This window comes from Anas acuta, chromosome 2 (genome assembly GCF_963932015.1).
Source record: "Anas acuta chromosome 2, bAnaAcu1.1, whole genome shotgun sequence".
Classification (NCBI taxonomy): domain Eukaryota; kingdom Metazoa; phylum Chordata; class Aves; order Anseriformes; family Anatidae; genus Anas; species Anas acuta.
This window is the reverse complement of record NC_088980.1, coordinates 120346816-120365184: the sequence shown is the minus strand read 5'-3', so window position 1 is coordinate 120365184 and position 18369 is coordinate 120346816. Positions and strand designations below refer to the sequence as shown.

The 18369-nt window shown below is 36.0% G+C and overlaps 1 protein-coding gene across 5 annotated transcripts in view; it reads right to left on the bottom strand.

Annotated features, from left to right (window-relative positions):
* CHD7 (chromodomain helicase DNA binding protein 7) overlaps positions 1 to 18369 on the bottom strand; it is a 129289-nt gene that overhangs the window by 24087 nt on the left and 86833 nt on the right. For all 5 annotated transcript variants that reach the window (XM_068671946.1, XM_068671945.1, XM_068671943.1 and 2 more), the window contains 9 exons: positions 16253 to 16308; positions 14724 to 14838; positions 12906 to 12989; positions 11962 to 12099; positions 11744 to 11865; positions 11262 to 11505; positions 5371 to 5547; positions 3731 to 3874; positions 1307 to 1562 (listed from right to left, as the gene is read on the bottom strand). In XM_068671946.1, the coding sequence (XP_068528047.1) occupies positions 1307 to 1562; positions 3731 to 3874; positions 5371 to 5547; positions 11262 to 11505; positions 11744 to 11865; positions 11962 to 12099; positions 12906 to 12989; positions 14724 to 14838; positions 16253 to 16308 (1336 nt within the window). The remainder of the gene's footprint in view (positions 1 to 1306; positions 1563 to 3730; positions 3875 to 5370; positions 5548 to 11261; positions 11506 to 11743; positions 11866 to 11961; positions 12100 to 12905; positions 12990 to 14723; positions 14839 to 16252; positions 16309 to 18369) is intronic.

Genomic DNA, 18369 nt, shown 5'->3' with positions numbered 1-18369 from the left:
TTGTAACAACTAAGAAATGAGGAAAAGTAATCAATAGGTTTAAACAAGCAGAAAAACAAGGAATGTATAAAGCATCAGGTTCAGAAGCTCGTAACCTGAACATCCTGAACTACTTTCTGGTAAACCTATTTATGTAATGGATCAACTTCAAACAAAGAACCAACAAACAACAAAAAGCCCTACTGGAACCACAAAGCTCCTTTACTGTATGCTCATCTGAGTTTAGAAACTGAGCAGCCCACTAGCATGCTTGGGTTCAAGTACTTTGGAGTAACTCTGTATCATGTCTTCGCAATAATTACTTGCGCATGAAATATAACGAGATGTCATTTGGTGGATCAGAACAAAAAATGTCAAGAAAGAAAACAAGCACTGCAATTTTGAGGTCATACAACATAATGCAGAAATCACTGGATCTGAAAAGCTGAAATATAGCTCTGGAACAAAACAATCTTTCACAACATGTTCTGTGAAGCTTATAGGCAGCATTAAACCAGCAATATCATAAGTCATATACGGTGACGAAAAGGAGTTGGGAAACAAGGAACTGGAGGCTTGCATTAAATCCTCAAAGGGAAGATCTGATTTCACCAATGCATACAGGTTAGCATACTTCAGAGTGATGCAGTTAGCTGGTTCAACATCTATTTGCTGTAGGTAATCCTGATCTAAATGCAACAATATCACAATGAAACAGGATTTGTCATTAAAATCTAATATGACATTCATACAAATCATTTAACTGGTCCAAAAAAAGAGGAAAAAGAACTGACTACACGTGTCCGAAAAAGCATGTCTCAATCACTTCCTACCCCACAACTTTTATTCAGAAACAGTTACTATCTCTGTGGCAAGAAAAGTAGCAGCAGCTAACTGGAACTGTGAAGAAAAAAAATTGTCATCTTTACACCAGCATCCAACAACCTGCATGATATTGAAATCTTCTTTGTCAGAAATAACAGAAAGAAAAACTTGGTAACACAAACTTGATAATATTAACACCGACTCTGTCAGGACCAAGCAAGCCTTGAAAAAGCAGTGCAGGTGTTTTCAAAAGGAACACTGTCCTGACTAGCAGATATCTAAACAGAAGAAAACCTAAAAGTGTATGCCACTATTGCACTTTAAAAATAAATAAATAAAGAGACATACAATTCACACAGTCATCTACACTACTTTCACCATATGTATTTCAGGAAAAATATGAATAACTGACTATCTGTCTGGAGACATCAGAACAGAATTTTTAACATGCTGAGCTTTCTTACAAATGCTTTCTGAATGAGGAGAAAAATATAAGGCCTACCATTAATAAGGTACGGATGATTGCAGCATTTTCTTAGTTCCATCATAGTGTTTAAAAGATTAGGTACATTTGCCTGACCTCCACCCTTAGAAAGAAATGTGAAATTCTTTTCAAGAATAGCACGATAATATTTCTTCTGAATATTTGTCAGCTCAACTTCAATAATAGTTTCCTCTTTGGGGGCCAGGTTCTTTTCTACATCCTCCTTGAGACGTCTCAGCATCATCGGCTTCAAAATAGCTTGCAGTTTTTGCACCTAGAAAACATATGTTATATAAATAACAATTAAAGCTGTAGGGCTGCATATTTATTTTTCAATTTTGTAAGGTTTTCTTAATTCTAAAATTTCTACCTCAGATCACATGTAGACAGCATTTGTAAAAAGTCTTTCCTCAAAGACCTAGAGACTGAAATTTCCTTACCAACAACGTGATGTAAAATTCTGAAGTCATTTTTAGCACGCACCACCTCTATTTAGTGAATGCTGTTAGATGACCTCACTTAGAACTGTCTCTCCAGACAAGGGCAGTACCACACACCCATCATGCAAAGCTAACCCCAGGTAAGCACAAACAAATACATAACCAAATCTGACTGTAAGATCAAGCTTTGCAGTAACTTCTAACCACTAACCACAGTGAAATAGGCTATTTTTACCCTCCAAATGTCTGCTCCTAATTCTTTTCTTACTTCCTTAGTTTTCACATCCACCAACATAGAAAACTATGTAGGCCTGTTCTCAAAACATTGTATTTCTGTAATTATTATTTTTAATGCTAAATTATTTTTTTTTACTCAGGGTTTTGCAACATATATTTTATGAGGCAGGGGGAAAGCACCCATTTTCCTCTAACAAAGTCAGCCTAGTTAGATCAAACCATTGTAAAGCCCTTTATATAAAACTCAGGCATACTCCATATATAACAAGATTGGCATTTCTGTTGGTTTTAGGTTCTGTCTCTCATCAAAGTACAAACCAGCTCAGTGTCAAAAAGTTGACAATATATCCTGAAATTGGTCAGCATCTCCTGCTAGGGTGCTGTGTAGCAGAAACAAGAATAAAAGACACTTTCTTCTGAATTCACATAATACCCTTATTAATAAAATGACTTCAAGTGAAAGGCAACAAATTAGTACAGGGGGATGAACAATGATAAAAAACACATGGAGTAGGACTGCAAGGAATGGAGAAAACCTAAGTCAATAGCATATAATCTCATCTATCATTTGAAAGACGAAAAATCAAATTTCAAAACATCTAATGGTGTATTCGCAAGAAGGCACTTCTTCCAAAACTTGTTGGCCCAAATAATCCAGGATCCATATCTGCTGACAACCGATGGCATATTTAAGTTATATTTCCATACATAGCATCACTTCCAGTCCTGCCCTGCTGACATTTTGAGCTGGCCAAACAGAAGCTATGATGAGAGTTAGGATATATTAACTCCAGTTCAAACACTGTATTAACAGGAGTACATGGCTTCTGGATCACAGTTGGCTCACTTCCAATCAGGTCAGAGTCCAGGCTGACTGACATGCAACTGCGTGCACAATCTGTGTGGAAACATACCCTATGATTCCCGCAGGACACACTGTGATTGTCCAGGTGGTGGGGGGCTGGAGGAGAACTGTATTTATTTATTTATTTATTTAGACTATTACCTATGATAGAGATAATCTCAATGTTAACCACTTCAAGCACTCAAAAAGTTAGAAATACAAGCAATTGGAATTTTCAGACAGAACCAAGTTGAGTTGCACACAAAAATGCATGCAGTCACAAAGTTAAAGAGCCAAATTAAGGTGCCTAAATTAAGATGTTCTGTTTTAGTTAAATCCTTATTTTTAAGGTGGTTTGACTGTTACCTCCTGACTTTTTAAAAATGTTTCATACATACAAAAGTCTCTTAAGTTTTATATTTGACCATCAGTTTCTTTTACGTTTGAGATCTAGAACTTTGCATTAAGCGGTTTTCATTCTGCTTTGATTTACTCATTTCTCTCATTGGGCAGCTTGAGAAATCCATTTTTGAGTCAGTCAAAAAAGAACCTCCCTCCATTTGGCTGCTTCTTTCAAATACGTTCCCATTTGCACAGAAAGCATTTATAAAACTCCTGGGTGTTAACTTCACAGAAATTACAGTCTCCTCACTCTGCTACTGATGCTCAAAGAAGAACATAAAACATGTTTCTGCATGACCAGTTGACAAAGAAACAAAATGATAAGGCAAACTGACTTTCGGTCAAAGGTGTAAGATTCAAAAAAAAAAAAAAACAAAAAAAAATAAGGATAAATCAACTCTGGACTTCTAAGAAGAAAAACAGGTATTACTTGTAAAAGCAAGTAATAAAGTTCAGATATAGCAAAGTGGTTAATTCACAATATGTAAAGAGAGAAGTAAGTGTGCGGGAGCAGATTACCTGTTCTTCAGTTTTCAGATCCCCAAATTCTTGCATGAATGTGGTTTCTGATGGGAAACGACCTGGTTCCAAAAAGTGAAGCAAGCTAAATAGCTCTTCTACTGTATTTTGCAAAGGAGTTCCTGTAAGCAGCACTTTATGTTCCTGAAAGATTAAGAAACAGTTGTCTAGGAATCCATCTAAATTCACTTTCAATACAATGTTTTTTCCCTATACATATCTTTCATCTGTGCTTTCTTTTTACTCCAACTACTTACATATAGTTCTTTTCAAAATATTTGTAAGTAGTGTTCTGGCCTTCCTCCAGCTAGCTCCAAAAAACACTTCACCTTTTAAAAAGATCTTCAAAAGTCCTCCAGATAAAAGAGATTTTACTGACCCATAACATTCCAGTTCTTTCACAAATACAATGGATTTTAAATGGCAAAGTAACAGCTGAACTTATACTTCCAGTATAAAACCACTGATTTGCTACAGCTCTAGCATATCTCGGTACATGAATCCCTTCAGTGCAGGTATACATTTATAACACAAAGAACCTGAAGCAGAGTCCTACTTTCTAACTAGACACAACAGAGCAAGAGACTGACGGAGACGAGAGGAAAAGTTGCATGCTTCTTGTTGCATGCTGCTTTTGAGTAGGTGCCCGGAGAGGTTAAGCAGCTTGCTCAAATTCAAACACGAATTTAGTAGTTGAACAGAAACTGAAGTGGGAAGTCCCCTATCTTCCCATCTATAGCCACGGCTGTAAGCTCTGCTTTCCTTTAACAGCAATCGTATTAAAAAAATAAACAGACTATATGCAGTATTTTTACAAACATTCATCCATTAAGCTTCAAGATTCCTTCAAGAAAAGTATGATTGAAAAAACAGGGAAACAGAATCTAAAAGTGACCTACAGGTCACCAGTGCTTGTATAAGCTAATGTTTATCCCACTGCATTATCATCGGAAATAGGTGGTTTTGAGTTCCAGGTATTAACTCGGTCTGTGTTCCTACTGCATTTTTAAAGAATCTTCTGACCTATAAAACAGTAAATAGCTTTAAAACCATCTTCTTATTTTTTTTTTCTCTGTGTTAAATATTACATATTTTGAGCATATATTATATATGTATTTATGCAAACATCAGAAACCAAACTCACATTTCCCTTCCTTAACTGGTCTGGAAAGAACTTCCTTATTGCCTTGCAACAAATTAACATTAGAGTTGACTTTAATTCAGAACAATTTAACTCTCAGGGCAGTACTTGATCACCTGTCCACGTTATACCTTTAAATAAATGTCTATGTAAAGAAGGAACTATGGAGGATTATAAAAGTAAGTCACATGAAGGGAAAGAAAGGGGAAAAAAAAATCTTGATTCTCTTAAAATAATCCACATTATTCTAAGTTTGAATTAATGTAGAGCTTGGTGAAACATCAGCACACCAGAATTCAAGGTATGCATACACTTCCAGATGTTTTAAAGACTGCAAGCTACATTCCCTCATTCTTCTTATTTGCTACTTTCACTTGAGAATAATTTATTTTTTTTTTACTTATTTATAAAACTGCAAATCAGGAATGATAAAATACAGAACATGCAGAAGTAAAAACAAACAGAAAAGAAGAGAAAACAACAATAGGCACACACTGACCAGGTCCATCATCTTGAGTCCTTCCAAAAGCTTACAATTCCTGTTTTTCAGCCTGTGGGCCTCATCGATTACCACACAACGCCATGGAATGTTACGCAGCTCTGGGCAGTCAGTCAAAATCATTTCAAATGTCGTGATAATGGCATGGAACTTGTAGGACCCCTTTATCACGCGACCCTAAAAAGAATACCAAAAGTTCGAGTAAACCGATTGGCAAAGCAAGGAAGTAAATTTGTTTCATCTTCAGAATTCCCTCTTCAAAGAAAACACAGAGCAGTACAATGGGCAAATTATTTTAAGTACATGAAGTCATTATCAGTGACTCATTGAAGGAACACAAATGCCTAAGTTTACTACTGGTATCATGCGAGCTCTGTCTTTTTATCCTGTAAAAAGGCTCACAGCGTCACTGCATATTCATTACAAAGATGTTATACAATTACTTCAGCCATAATTTGTATGGATTATATTAATGCCTGGAAGCATTAATGTATTGCTGCAATATTCAAATAAGGTTTCAGACTTTCTCAAGAGAAATCTTTTCCTTTTAAATCAAGGAGCTATATAACAGTCCTCCCAAACCATCCAAATAACCAAGAAGTAGATGAAGGATTCATTTTCTATTAGAATATTTTGCTCTCAGTAAACAGTACATTTTTTTCTGATGGTCATTAGATAACTAAACCACCTACAATTACAGTAAGCAACTTTGAAAAGAAGCAAATTGCTGAACTTGTAAATGGGGAATGTACATCTTCACACACTTTTCTCTGATACTTCGGTAATCTTGTGTTAAGGAAAGTTCAACAGGATGATGTTTGGCTTCATCTTTGCTATTTCTTTGTTTAATTAAAGGTGTTATTTTCAGGGTTGATACTAAAAGCCTGTTTCAGAAAAACCCTGAAAAAACTCTACACAAAACCATGAAATGAACATCTTTCTGACACTGTGCCGTATTGCTGCCTAATCTTGTTCAAAGAAACATGTAACTGAATATCTCAAGTGGTACTTTGTCTTCACAGGAACCCCGTCTCTGCTAGGATAAGCACCATCCAAGTTCAAAGCGTGTCCTGCTTTGAGAACAGTATGTTGTGGGTTCTATACTGAGAACATTTCAAAAGAAAGGTATTTCACAGGAAGATGGCCTTCACTTCCTTCAAATACACGCAAGTCTGAATTCTTTTGTAAGTGACATGCATATAAGCCTCTCCAAACTGTGGGGATCAGAATTGGCTACCCACTCTTGGAAATGGTTGGAAATCTTGTGCCTTGAGCTCAGCACTAATTCTGTGTATGCATATCAAGAGCACTTCATAGGAAGTAATGACCTGCTCGACAGTGCTTTCCCCCATAGCATATTCCAGAAACATTGACCTTCTCAGGCGATAAACAGTTGTTACCTAACAAACAGCAGATGAAGATACACCAAGTAACTAGAAAGACAGTAAGCTGAAACGCTGTGATCTTTTCAGGAACTTTGAAGATACGAGAAGGCAGCCGAGGAGATTCTTTCCGAGTAGTAGGAAACACTTCCATGAGCGAGTGCATGTATGGTGTTTGGCAAGCAGCGCTCTACAAAAACGATTCCTACATAAAGCAGTTCATCCAGGTGAAGCAAAAATCATCAGAACCACCCTTGATTATGTATTTAGAGCTGTCTAAATCTCACATTAAATTACGAAGGGTGGTTTTGACACAACAGCTCACATTTCAGAGCTACAGCAATGGCTGTCCAAGAAAGTCAAATGATGTGCTGAAGTGAGTGAACATAGGAGAGAATTAAACAGAAGCTCCGAGAGCTTCTGAAGGTGAATGATGAAGTTATTCAGCTGCTTTGGGCCTCAAAGACTCAGGAAAGCATGGGAAAGAATCCTAAGTAATCCTATTCCTGTCACATTTGAGAAATGTAAATGTAGAAATTATCAGGAAAGTGACCTACAGTGCTTTCACAGGTGACTCAGACAACCAGGATATCAGTTTACTGTGTTTCAGTGTGGCATCCAAATGAAGTTCTCTGATGCTGGAAACACAGCAATTTTGCATCAATGTACTCAGAGAACTTTTTCCATTTGAGGAAGTCAGTCCTCCTAATGGGAAATAGTTTTCTGTTCTGTACAGGAAATTCTTCTGGAAGTAACTAAAGCAACAGAGGCAGCCCACAAGGTGCAATAATTAGATATGAGTATAAAGCTTGGGGGCACTACCTCTTAGCAGATATAAATTGAGAGGACCAATGGATATGTATAAGAACCAGACTACTAAAAAGATGCACATTCCACCAGTGGGAACTTGGAAAGATTAACACGATCTTCTCCCACCAGCCTCAGCCTCCGTGTTGATGAAGCAGAGAACAGATGCGAGGAACACACATATTTACTAATTATAGCAGAAAGGCGTCTGGAAAACAAAGTCTCACCCACTCTGTAAAATACAACTTGACATCTTTGGTGAAAGACAGAGTTCCTGTTGGTGAAATACTGCCTTACAGCGCTGTGTGCTAACCATAGCTCTGTGGCTTCTCAGTAAGGAAGAAAACAACGCAAACAAGTAAATACTCTGTTAAATCAACACCCACTGAGTCCAAAAGGAACAAACCACACAAGCCAGAAAGAGTCCTGAACATTAATGGCATTATTTTCAGTTAAAATCAACCAGGTAAAGGTATCCTGTCTCTACACATGGGCCAGGTGGCTTCTCTTCTTAGTCCTCATTACAGTGCAAATCAAATTTCCCTCGCAAACACATCAACTCTTTTGCAGGGCTCTGCCCTTATTTTTATTTGGCATGTATAGTTTTCCTGATGTTACAACAGGACTTTCTCAGAGGTAGGATACTACAGAAAAGGGTTTGGTTTATTTGGTGTTCCAAGCAGGGAAGGCCTCCAGAAGGGCCTCTCTGTTGTACTGCTCAGGAATACCCAAACAGGCTTCTCACAGTGATCCTCACAAACAGCAAGGCAGAAGGCAGCTGTCCTTAGTTTCAAAGTCACACCACTGAAAAAACTTATTTCATTATCAACCACTCTCTACAATGTTTTCATTATAACTTGACTCTGATTACTGGTGGTGCTTCTGAAAACCAAACTACTGCAGATGGGTTAGGAGCTTCTTAGGCTTTTTTTTTTTTTTTTATTGCCCTTCAAAGACAGATTTTCACAACATTCAGCTGTCTTTTTGAGAATCTGCTCAGCTTGAGAGGCCTCTTTCATGTTAAGACCTAAAAAGCCAAAGATGCCAATGTTTGAGTTGATGTGTTTGGCAAGGGGACCAGAAATGATAGTGCCAGAGCTTGCCTTGCCTTCGCTCCCTCCTCATTTCCCATCATATGCCTGCTGATGGGGATTTAAAGGATGACAGACTGAACACTACATGCCGATTCGTTTTGTCAGAAAACGAAGAGATTTTTTTCCCCTGTAATTCAGTTTCTACCGTGCATTTCACAGCAGACTGAATCCTACAGAGAACCAAAGACAGAATGTGATTTCACGATACATCTAAGCTAGCTGTCACCAAAAGGAAGAGTTGCCTCCATTTCTGCTTTATCCCCAACCATGGCAATTGTCTGACTCAAGCCAGTTGATAGAGCAAAGCTAGCAGGAACTGGTTCATTTGTTCTGTGCCATTACTCGCTACGTGGTTATTGCAAGAAGAGTGAAGAACATGGCGACAGGACGAACAGAATTTCCTGCAGCAACTAGACCTTAGATGAACAAAACAATATTGTCAAAATTACACTGAGAACATGCACAGGATGTGGGAATTTTCTGACGACAGTCCCTCAGGTTTCAGGCTATGTCAACTGCTGCATCCTACGGGGAAGGACACACTGAAAGAAGTGCCATTTAAATAACTAAAGAAACAAACCTCATTTTTAATATCGGGAAATACTTCAGTAAAACAGAGACAATATTTGTATAAAACCATTTTAAAAAATTGATACAAAATATCATTTCTCCTTGATTAGAAATAATATTTGAAACAGATAAAAATACAAATCAATTAATTCTGGTTCATTTGTGTATTATACATTTAGGCACAAAGTCAAACGTGATTATTATCCCAAAATATAAATCACTTAATTCCAGTTCATTATACATCTAGGTAAGAAGCTAAATGCAATTATTAATCCTAAGTAATGCAAGTCATTATACCTCAATGCAGCAACTGTTATTCAAATCAATCATCTTTTACAGCACTGTACCTGATTTTGTTTTGGAAGTTTCTTTGATAAATTGCTGAGAAAATACAATATTTTCTAGGCCAAACAGATCTAACCTGTAGCTACTATAAATTACTATGTTTTTCCACTAGATTTAAGTACCTGCTTCTGTTTGCCCTGATGGCATGTCAAGTTGTACCATAGTCATCACCTTTAAAATAGTTTTTACTCAGATCTTTCCCTGTAAAAGTGTTTTCTACCTTGCAACCATCCTCACAGCTTTTCTTTAAGGGCTCTAGTTTTTCAACACTTTTTGAAGAAAGTGCATGAGAACTAGACAGAACCGGACCACTCACTACATTAGTGACAAACAGAACAATGTTGTAATGTTTTCACTTGTAATAAACATTTTTCCTCCTACATACTTGCATTACACTTATCTTTTAACCACTGCCTCGCAGTATGAACTTGTGTTTAACTGGTTGTGCATCATGACACAGAAGGATGTGCATTTGTCTTACAGCCTTTCCATAACAGAGCTCTCCCTGCTGTAGGAACGATCTCCGTGCCTTATTCACAGATAGCCTTATATGTAGCTAGTCTGAATGTTGTTAGTTTGGATCCAATTTATTAAGTAACACAGCTTACTCTCTATCCCTGAACTGTCTTAGTTATTTACCACTCTCCCCATCTTTGTGCAATTTGAAAAATTCCTCAGTAATGATTTTATGTTTTCTTTCAGATCATTGATAAAAGTGTTATATAGCTCATGGACAAGAACCAATCCCTGAAGAACTATGCTGGAAATGTAAATCATTTCTCATTTACAATTACATTGAGAAATATCAGTTAGCCAGTTTTAAATCCACTTAATGTGTGCCATATTGATTTTATATCATTCCAGTTTATTAATCAAAATATCTGGTGGCATAAAATCAAATGCTTTACAGAAAATCTAAATATATGAATTCACCACTATCACTTCTTAAACTCTGTTGGAAATAATACTCCACAATATATTAAATCAGGTTGAACTTCCACTTTTTTTCCTTCCTCTTATGTAAGGAGGCTTATGTTGCTTTGCAAAAAGATTCAATGTATGCACATTATTTTTCCCAGTCCTGTTTACTTACTCTGAGCAAAGCCACGTGTTTAAATGTGGAGAGCTGTTGTTCTTTATGGTTTCCTTTTTGGAAATAATTTTCTGCTTCCAATCCTCGTTTTTACTTTTTTTTTTTTTTTTTTTATTTGTCTCCTTCTCTCATAAGGACTATTCAACAAGAATGTAGTAACAGATTCAAAATGCATCTGACTTACAAAATTTGATAAAGAAGCATCGACAAGTTTAATTTCTGCAAGCTAGTCTTTTCCTGGAATGGTAGGCAAAGATTGATTTTTAAGCTTAGTTGCAATTAAAGCAGTTTCTCCATTAAGAATCTCTTCTGCCTGCTTCCTCCTCAGGAATGCAAAACAATGAAACCCTCGCATGAAATAATGAAAACCTGAACAAGAGTCACCATCGCAGTAACTCTTGGTCCTGCTCTAATTTCCAGCCAATCTCCTGGCTACTATTAAAAAACCCTGTCTCTTCCATAATACATATGCCCTTATTATTAGTTGAAACCTACCGTATCAGTACTGAAAACTTAATTGATGCTTGTAACCCAAGATTAATTAGTAACAGTAAAGCATACACGGGGGAAAGAAAAAAAAAAAAAACACACCACTTTTACCTGTGGATCTTTGAAATACATTTCATACAACTGAATGGTCCGCCGGCTTGCTTGACTCCCATGATACACAACCACATTCAATTCTGTCCAGGTGCGGAACTCCCTTTCCCAGTTGGGAATTGTGGACAACGGTGCAATAACCAAGAAAGGACCATGGATTCCTTTCAAATATATCTCATAGAGAAACGTAATGGACTGGATAGTCTTTCCCAACCCCATTTCATCTGCTAAAATGCAGTTTCGTCTGAAAATATAACAAAAACAGTCTTAACGTTTTCTTCCTAACTTAACGCTTAATGTTTTACGTAATATTATGTCATGCCCCCCAAAATAGTTTGTATACAACTCCTGCAGTATAAAATGAAAGATGTAAATAATTCTAAAAGCTCATTTGAGAAGGCTACTTTAAAATGTTATAATTGCATATAATATATAATAGCTTTTCCAAAGCAGGATTCAGTAGTAAGCAATATTTTACGTACGTGTTGTACCAATTGAAAAGAAGCCAGTTTACTCCCTCCAACTGGTATTCCCTGAGTTTGTTATTGTTTTTATACTCCCTGGAACTCTCCGATTTCTTCCAGTCATCGGCAGGAGGTCGCTCCTGTTTCAAATACAGCAAATCCCATTAGTGGTTTCTAAAAGACCACATTACTTTACTATTTTCAAATAAAATCCTCTGTACAGAGCCAATTCTTACCACACGCTCCATTTCTGGCTCCCTAGACATCAGTTTCTCAAATTCTTCAATCTTAGCTTGGTCGATGTCTTGTTTGAGCTCCCAAGTGCTGTCTTCGTAAGGAAGCGAACACCATTTCACCAGATAATGCGTTACAGGCTTTGTTAAGATAAAAATAAGATCAGAACACAATTTAAAACAATAAAAATGTAACCATTTTTACAGGAGATCTGCAGGCTAGATAAATTCAAAGAGCATTACCAGACCTAAAAGTCTGAATCAGCCAAAAGGATAAGCAAACAGCAGGTTGACGTCTTAACGACCTAATGAAGTCACATTAGAATGGAGGGAATGCAGGTTCACCACCAAAAGGAGCACAACACTATATTTGAAATCACTAATATTAAACTGAAATTTTAAAGTAAAACAATATTCATTTTCCAATTTTTACAATTTCAAGCAACCCCAAATCCACCATTCACAGAACAAGCAGTATGGAAACACTGATGCAATCAGTGAAACTTTCTATTCTCCCAAGACCAAAAAGGAGTCTCTGAGAAAACAAAGTGATCTTGCTGTGCAGAACAGGTCATAAAAAGTAAGAAACAGTAAACCCAGGACCTCTTCTGCATAGTTTAAATTATTACTAACAATATTAACACCGATTTAGCAATGACTTGCACACTTGATTTAAATTCTGTATTACCGGCATGGAAATCATACTTCTACCTATATAGAAGGTTTTTTGCTTTGCTTTGTATCAAATATAGGTGACACAGAAGTATGGAATTAAGGCCCCTTTATTCCAGGGAAATCACTATATTAGTGAATGTTTTCTGAAATGCCTTCCTATTTTCTGCATGCATACATATTTAGCTTCAGAAAGTGCTTAATATATTCAAATAAAGAATAAATTCTAAACACAATGTCTACATGAACACAAATACATTAGAAGTTCTGTTTACCTCTCCATTATCATCTGTGCTACGTGAAAAATCCATGATTCGATCAACTTCCACATAATCTGGATTAAAAAGTTCATCATCAATCTGTTCAAGGAAACAGTAAAAAAAAAATATACAAGATATCTTTATTAGCTCTTCCTGAGAGGAAAAATTATTATATATTTCACCAGGCAATAATATTTTGGGTCACGGTGACATAGAATTTATATTTGGCAAACTTCAACATGTTAATTGAAATGCTACAATTCAGCAAGATCATTCCCCGTGAGGGAATCAGACTTCTCAGACTTTGTTAACTGGGCCTCTTAATTACTGTGTGAAACCTTTTACTGTGAGAGAATGTTTAAGAATATTTTAAATGAAGTGTGAAATTACAATTCACTAATGAGCAATCGAAAAGGCTTATGGCATGCAATGCATTTAGCATTCTTGAAAACTACAGCTTGCAATAAAGAAATTAGAGCCTTGTACACTAAGTGCCTTTGGATTATTTTAACTACAGAAATTGTCTGACTGCTTTCTAAGCAAGATTCAAAGATTATTATTTCAGAAACACAGAAAAAGCACTGCATGTTTACAGCTTCACCAAAAATCACCATTTGTTATATTCTTTCTTATCCCTTCAAGAACTTACAGGATTCACTAGAGTACAAAAGCAGTATGTTTCACTTTACACTTTCAAGATCTCCAATGGAAAAAAACAGACAAAAGTAGTACAGACTAGGTACATTTTGATAGCTTTTTCTAAAAACAAACACAAGTTGCAGGTACTTAAAATAATTTGTTACACACTTGGAAATAGATGTAAAAAAAAGTTTAAAAAGAAGCATTTGTGGGTTTCTTCACTTAAAACAGATGTTAAATTCTACAATTATGCTGCTTAATGGCTTGATATTCTGTATTGACTGCTCCTCTAAATTTCCACATATTTAATAACTTCTTTAAAGACAGAAATATCAGGAGTCTTGAAAGTTAATTTATTTTAATTCTTTAGGTATTAACATTATATGATGCAGCTAATTCTTTGCAGTTGCCACCCCATTTATATATAATATATATATATATATTTATATATAATATCAAAGTATTTTTTGGATGTTTTGACATCATGTTCATAGACTTCCTATACTCTGCCCTAGAAGTATACAATATTGATCCCTCCTCCCCCAAATTCCTGTAAATTTTATCAGAATATATCAATCAGATGCACTTAATCAGAAACCTGCGGTGACTCTATGAAAGTTTTCAATTTCAAACAGGTTTTGTTTAACTTGAACTATACAGTAATAACAAATATAAATAAATAAATCAGGTACCACATGAACCTGTTTTTTCTCAAAGGACAGCATTTTACTGAAAGGTAAGCTTTTAGAAACACAAACCAGCAGATCTGGTCTTTTATTGACAGGACCCCTGCCACACTACTGCTTATGGCTCTAAGTGAAATTAAATTGATGATAAAAAGCTTAGAATCCCTAGTGAGCAGCAGTCCATAACACAGAAAAATGTGATGCATTTTTCTGGCATAATCGGCTCCCGAGAAGACAGACCTGGCACTGATTCAGTAAGAGTCATGCTTACAAGATGAACAACTAACCATTCACTTTTAAGAAAAAAAAATATATAGTAAAAGCTATAAAGTCAGGATGGATCACTTGAACTTCATAAATTTGCTAGGCTTGGATCAAATACAGTTGTATTTTATATCAGAATAAATGCCACTGATATATTGCAGTTGTTCAAAATCTTCTGCTTCTATATGAAAAAAGAATTCATAAGAACATCCCTTAAATATCTAAAAGAACCAAACAAACATACTTCTGAAAGGAATTTGTTCTGGCCCTGTTTTGCCTTAAACCGCTTAATCTTCTGCTGAATTCTCTTGTCTTTGTCCAGCTCTTCCACAGATGCCCACTGGCAATGAAGGTAAGAACTAGAAGACAAAACAGAAAATCTTACTCAAAACTGCACTTCTATTGCATATTCCTGTGTATACCACTAGTTCAGCTACACCTTTTCAGCCCACTGTAGTGCTGCATTTGGAATCCAGGCACTACCCTCTTCACAATACAAGTTATGAACAAATCACCTTTACTGGGAGCAATTATACTTACTAATGGAGAAACTGGTCAGTAAATAAAAACAACTCCCACCCCAATAAAATTTATATACATACCCCATACATTTAGTGTTTCACACTAAGATGATTTTTATTGGTCACACTCAAATATAATTACTGTACAAGATGTACGTCACCAGCTAATGTCATACTCTAGCAGATAGTAAGATTTTAAGAAGTTTAAGAATATGTGTAAACATTTCATATGCTAACATGATATACACTATATTTTTTGAGAACAGTACTATAATTAGAAGTTGCATACCAGGCAATTTAAGTTTAAGCATTTCCAGAAATAAAAGAAAAACCCTTGTAAAAAGGTTGAAAAACCCAGTTCCATGGCAGTTGATCTTTAAGAACACAACGTTTCGACTGAGAAACAGCATCTCTGCCAAAATGACTTGTCCTACTTGATAAATGAAGCAATAGAGCTTTTGACAGTCTAAGAAGTGTACCACACAAGCAGTTAATACAACAAATATATTCCAATGTAATAAAACTCACAAACCATCATTAAGCTATTAAACATCATGCAACCATCAATGTAGCGCAAAGGGTAGGAAGGTGGCAGTGTATTTAAAGTGAAGTCAGCTAACTGTGAGAAACTCACGTTAAGTGAATTTCTGCCCCTCAGGTGGAAAAGTTTCTGAAATTTAAGAAGCCATACTATTCACCTTAAAGAAAAATGAGCTTATCCAGCTGTGAAGTATGTTATTTTAAATACTGATGGCACTGCAGTTTCAGAGACCAGAAGTAAGGAACATGCTGTTTGCACCCCTGTAACATCCCTGTTATGGAGCAGCAGCTATATCGTTGTTTACATAGTACATTTTCTTGAACACAAATCTTGTTTTTGAAGCAACATTATGGGTTATTTTTGATTAGTTTGCACGCACATTATGAGATTAAAACTCTATAGTTGCAATTAGATCAATACAGATAAATAAACGTGCTCAGGAAACTGCACATGGATAATGAGCCTTAAATTAAAGTTTAATAGTAGAGCAATTTTACGTACGTATTTCATTTTAGAGAGAATACAAATTAAGGAGACATTACTAGGCCTGCTACCACCAATGCAACTACTTCCTTATGTAGTTGCTACTGGTTTGGATTAAACATTAGCCACGTTTGAAGCTTGATAGTAAGCTATGTTGTTAACAAATCCAGTTTTTAACAACTATTACGTGAACTCAAAAACATGAATCAAACCTGTAACATTACTTACAAGTTTTTGTACTTTACATAGAATTCCTCTACTTCTACCTCCTCTCCATTCTCCATCTATAAGAAAAGAATGGTTGAAACATAAATTAAAACACTGAAAAGCCCCGATTAAATTATTGATTAAAACAAACAACATGATGCCCACATACAGAGACACGTGGAGGGGTAGGAAAATGTAGGTGGGAGGAGGACATGGGTAAGGAGTTTCCCCCAGCAGCTTACCCAAGTACATACTGCACTGCTTACTACAACTTCCAAGACATGAATCATTTGAACTCCTCCCTAACCACATGCAGCTTCATTCACAACCTCACCCCAAATCTGGCTTTCTGCCAAACCCACAGTGTTAAGTAGAAGCCAAGTGTACCATTTTCTCAGGCAGCAGCCAATTAGCAACTGCACTCCTGAATGCCATATGTATTATTTTTGGCTGGCTCATGGCAACTTTACATTGTGGGTTTTGTAATGTTTTAAAAAAGAGTTTTAAAGGGGGTTTATTCCTCCATATAGTTAATAACTCCAAACAAGAAGCCATATAAAACTAAACCTTATACCTCTGCTAGAATTTTAGTGCATCAGTGTTCATGGCTTTAGTTTTACTCAATGGTGCAATTAAATTCACTCAGGCAAGATGTCTCACATACAGAGCAGCCAAATTAAATTAACACCCAAAAACTACATTTAAAGCAAGGTTAAAGTTGTGATATAAACCAGCAAAACCAAGGGCATTCAGTGCTAAGGGTTGAGACTACTCTTAACTCATCCCTAGTGCCAAAGTATTGCATAACATATGGCATGTAATTCAACAAAGTATTACTCCTGAACCTAGCCATAGGACAAACTAAGGACAGTGCACCAGGCACACACTTAGAATTCAGTTTTTGTCACAACATTAACGGTTTATGTTTGCTAATGAACTTTGGGACAGTTTTAAATAGAAGAGGATTTTCTGTTTTACATACTTCTTCAGGGACAGCCAACATCTGCAACATCGTATGTAACACAAAACAGATGAAACTGTTGACCCCTGTATAAATCAATGCCCTCCATTCTATATCTATATATCTATACCTATCAAAAAAAAAAAAAAGGGAGAAAGAAAAAGAGAGAGTACTCTAAAACTAGAGGATGAATTGTCATCTTTCGAATTCTCTCCCAAAGGAAAAGTTGCTGGCGAGATAGCAGCACTATTAAAAAGCAACACTAGTAGCTGCATTAACTTTTTCTTTACTGTGCTAGATCACAGGTTAATGCACTCCTAATCTCAGTTTATGAAGTATCCCTTCTCTTCCAGACTAACAAGGGGTTTTATCATTTTAGGGTTTATATCACTCTGGTACAGTTTATGTTCATCTCTTGAGAGAGAAGTGATACCAGCTTCCACCTAGATCTCCCTGGAGAAATGGAAGGCAACAAGCTATTCCTGGAACTGGAACTACTTCTTGATCTTCTTGCATCCTCTGTTGAAGAAGATAAGCTATCCTTTAACCCTATACGCAGGGATGAGCCTTTCAGTCACTTACAAAGACACCATCAAAGGAAAGAATTTGAAGAATAGTAATTAAAATAAATAAATAAATAAAATGGAGTATCTCTCAAGAAGGTATTCATAATTAGAGGTCAAAACTGAAGTATAAAAAAATGAAGATCCTATTATCTGAATCTATCCATTCCCTGAGGCAAAATCACTCTTTAAGAAGTCATCTCTAATTTTAAGATTCTGCCCTTTTTTTTTTTTTTTTCCCTGAAATGTATTATGGCCAAGTCTCTTTATTAGTTTTAAATCAGGAACCTTTGAGATTCATCAATCTTAGAGTGACAATGTGGTTAAACACCTTTATATAAAGGTTTTGTATTAGCCTATTTAACTCCTCTCTGTAGCATTTCCGTCAAGTGTATTTTTTGTCATCTGCCAATGTAGTAACAATAATTTACAATGTAAATCTTGATAAATCCTGTAACTCTCACAAGTCAAATGTGCTATTGTGTCGTGTATTAGGTAATAATTGGTCTATGTTATTATGTTCTGCGAGTGTGATTCGAAGATTCAACTAAAGAAAGAGTATTTCAGAAAAAAAAAATATCTTTTAAAAGATCTTATTCTAGCATTCATGCTGT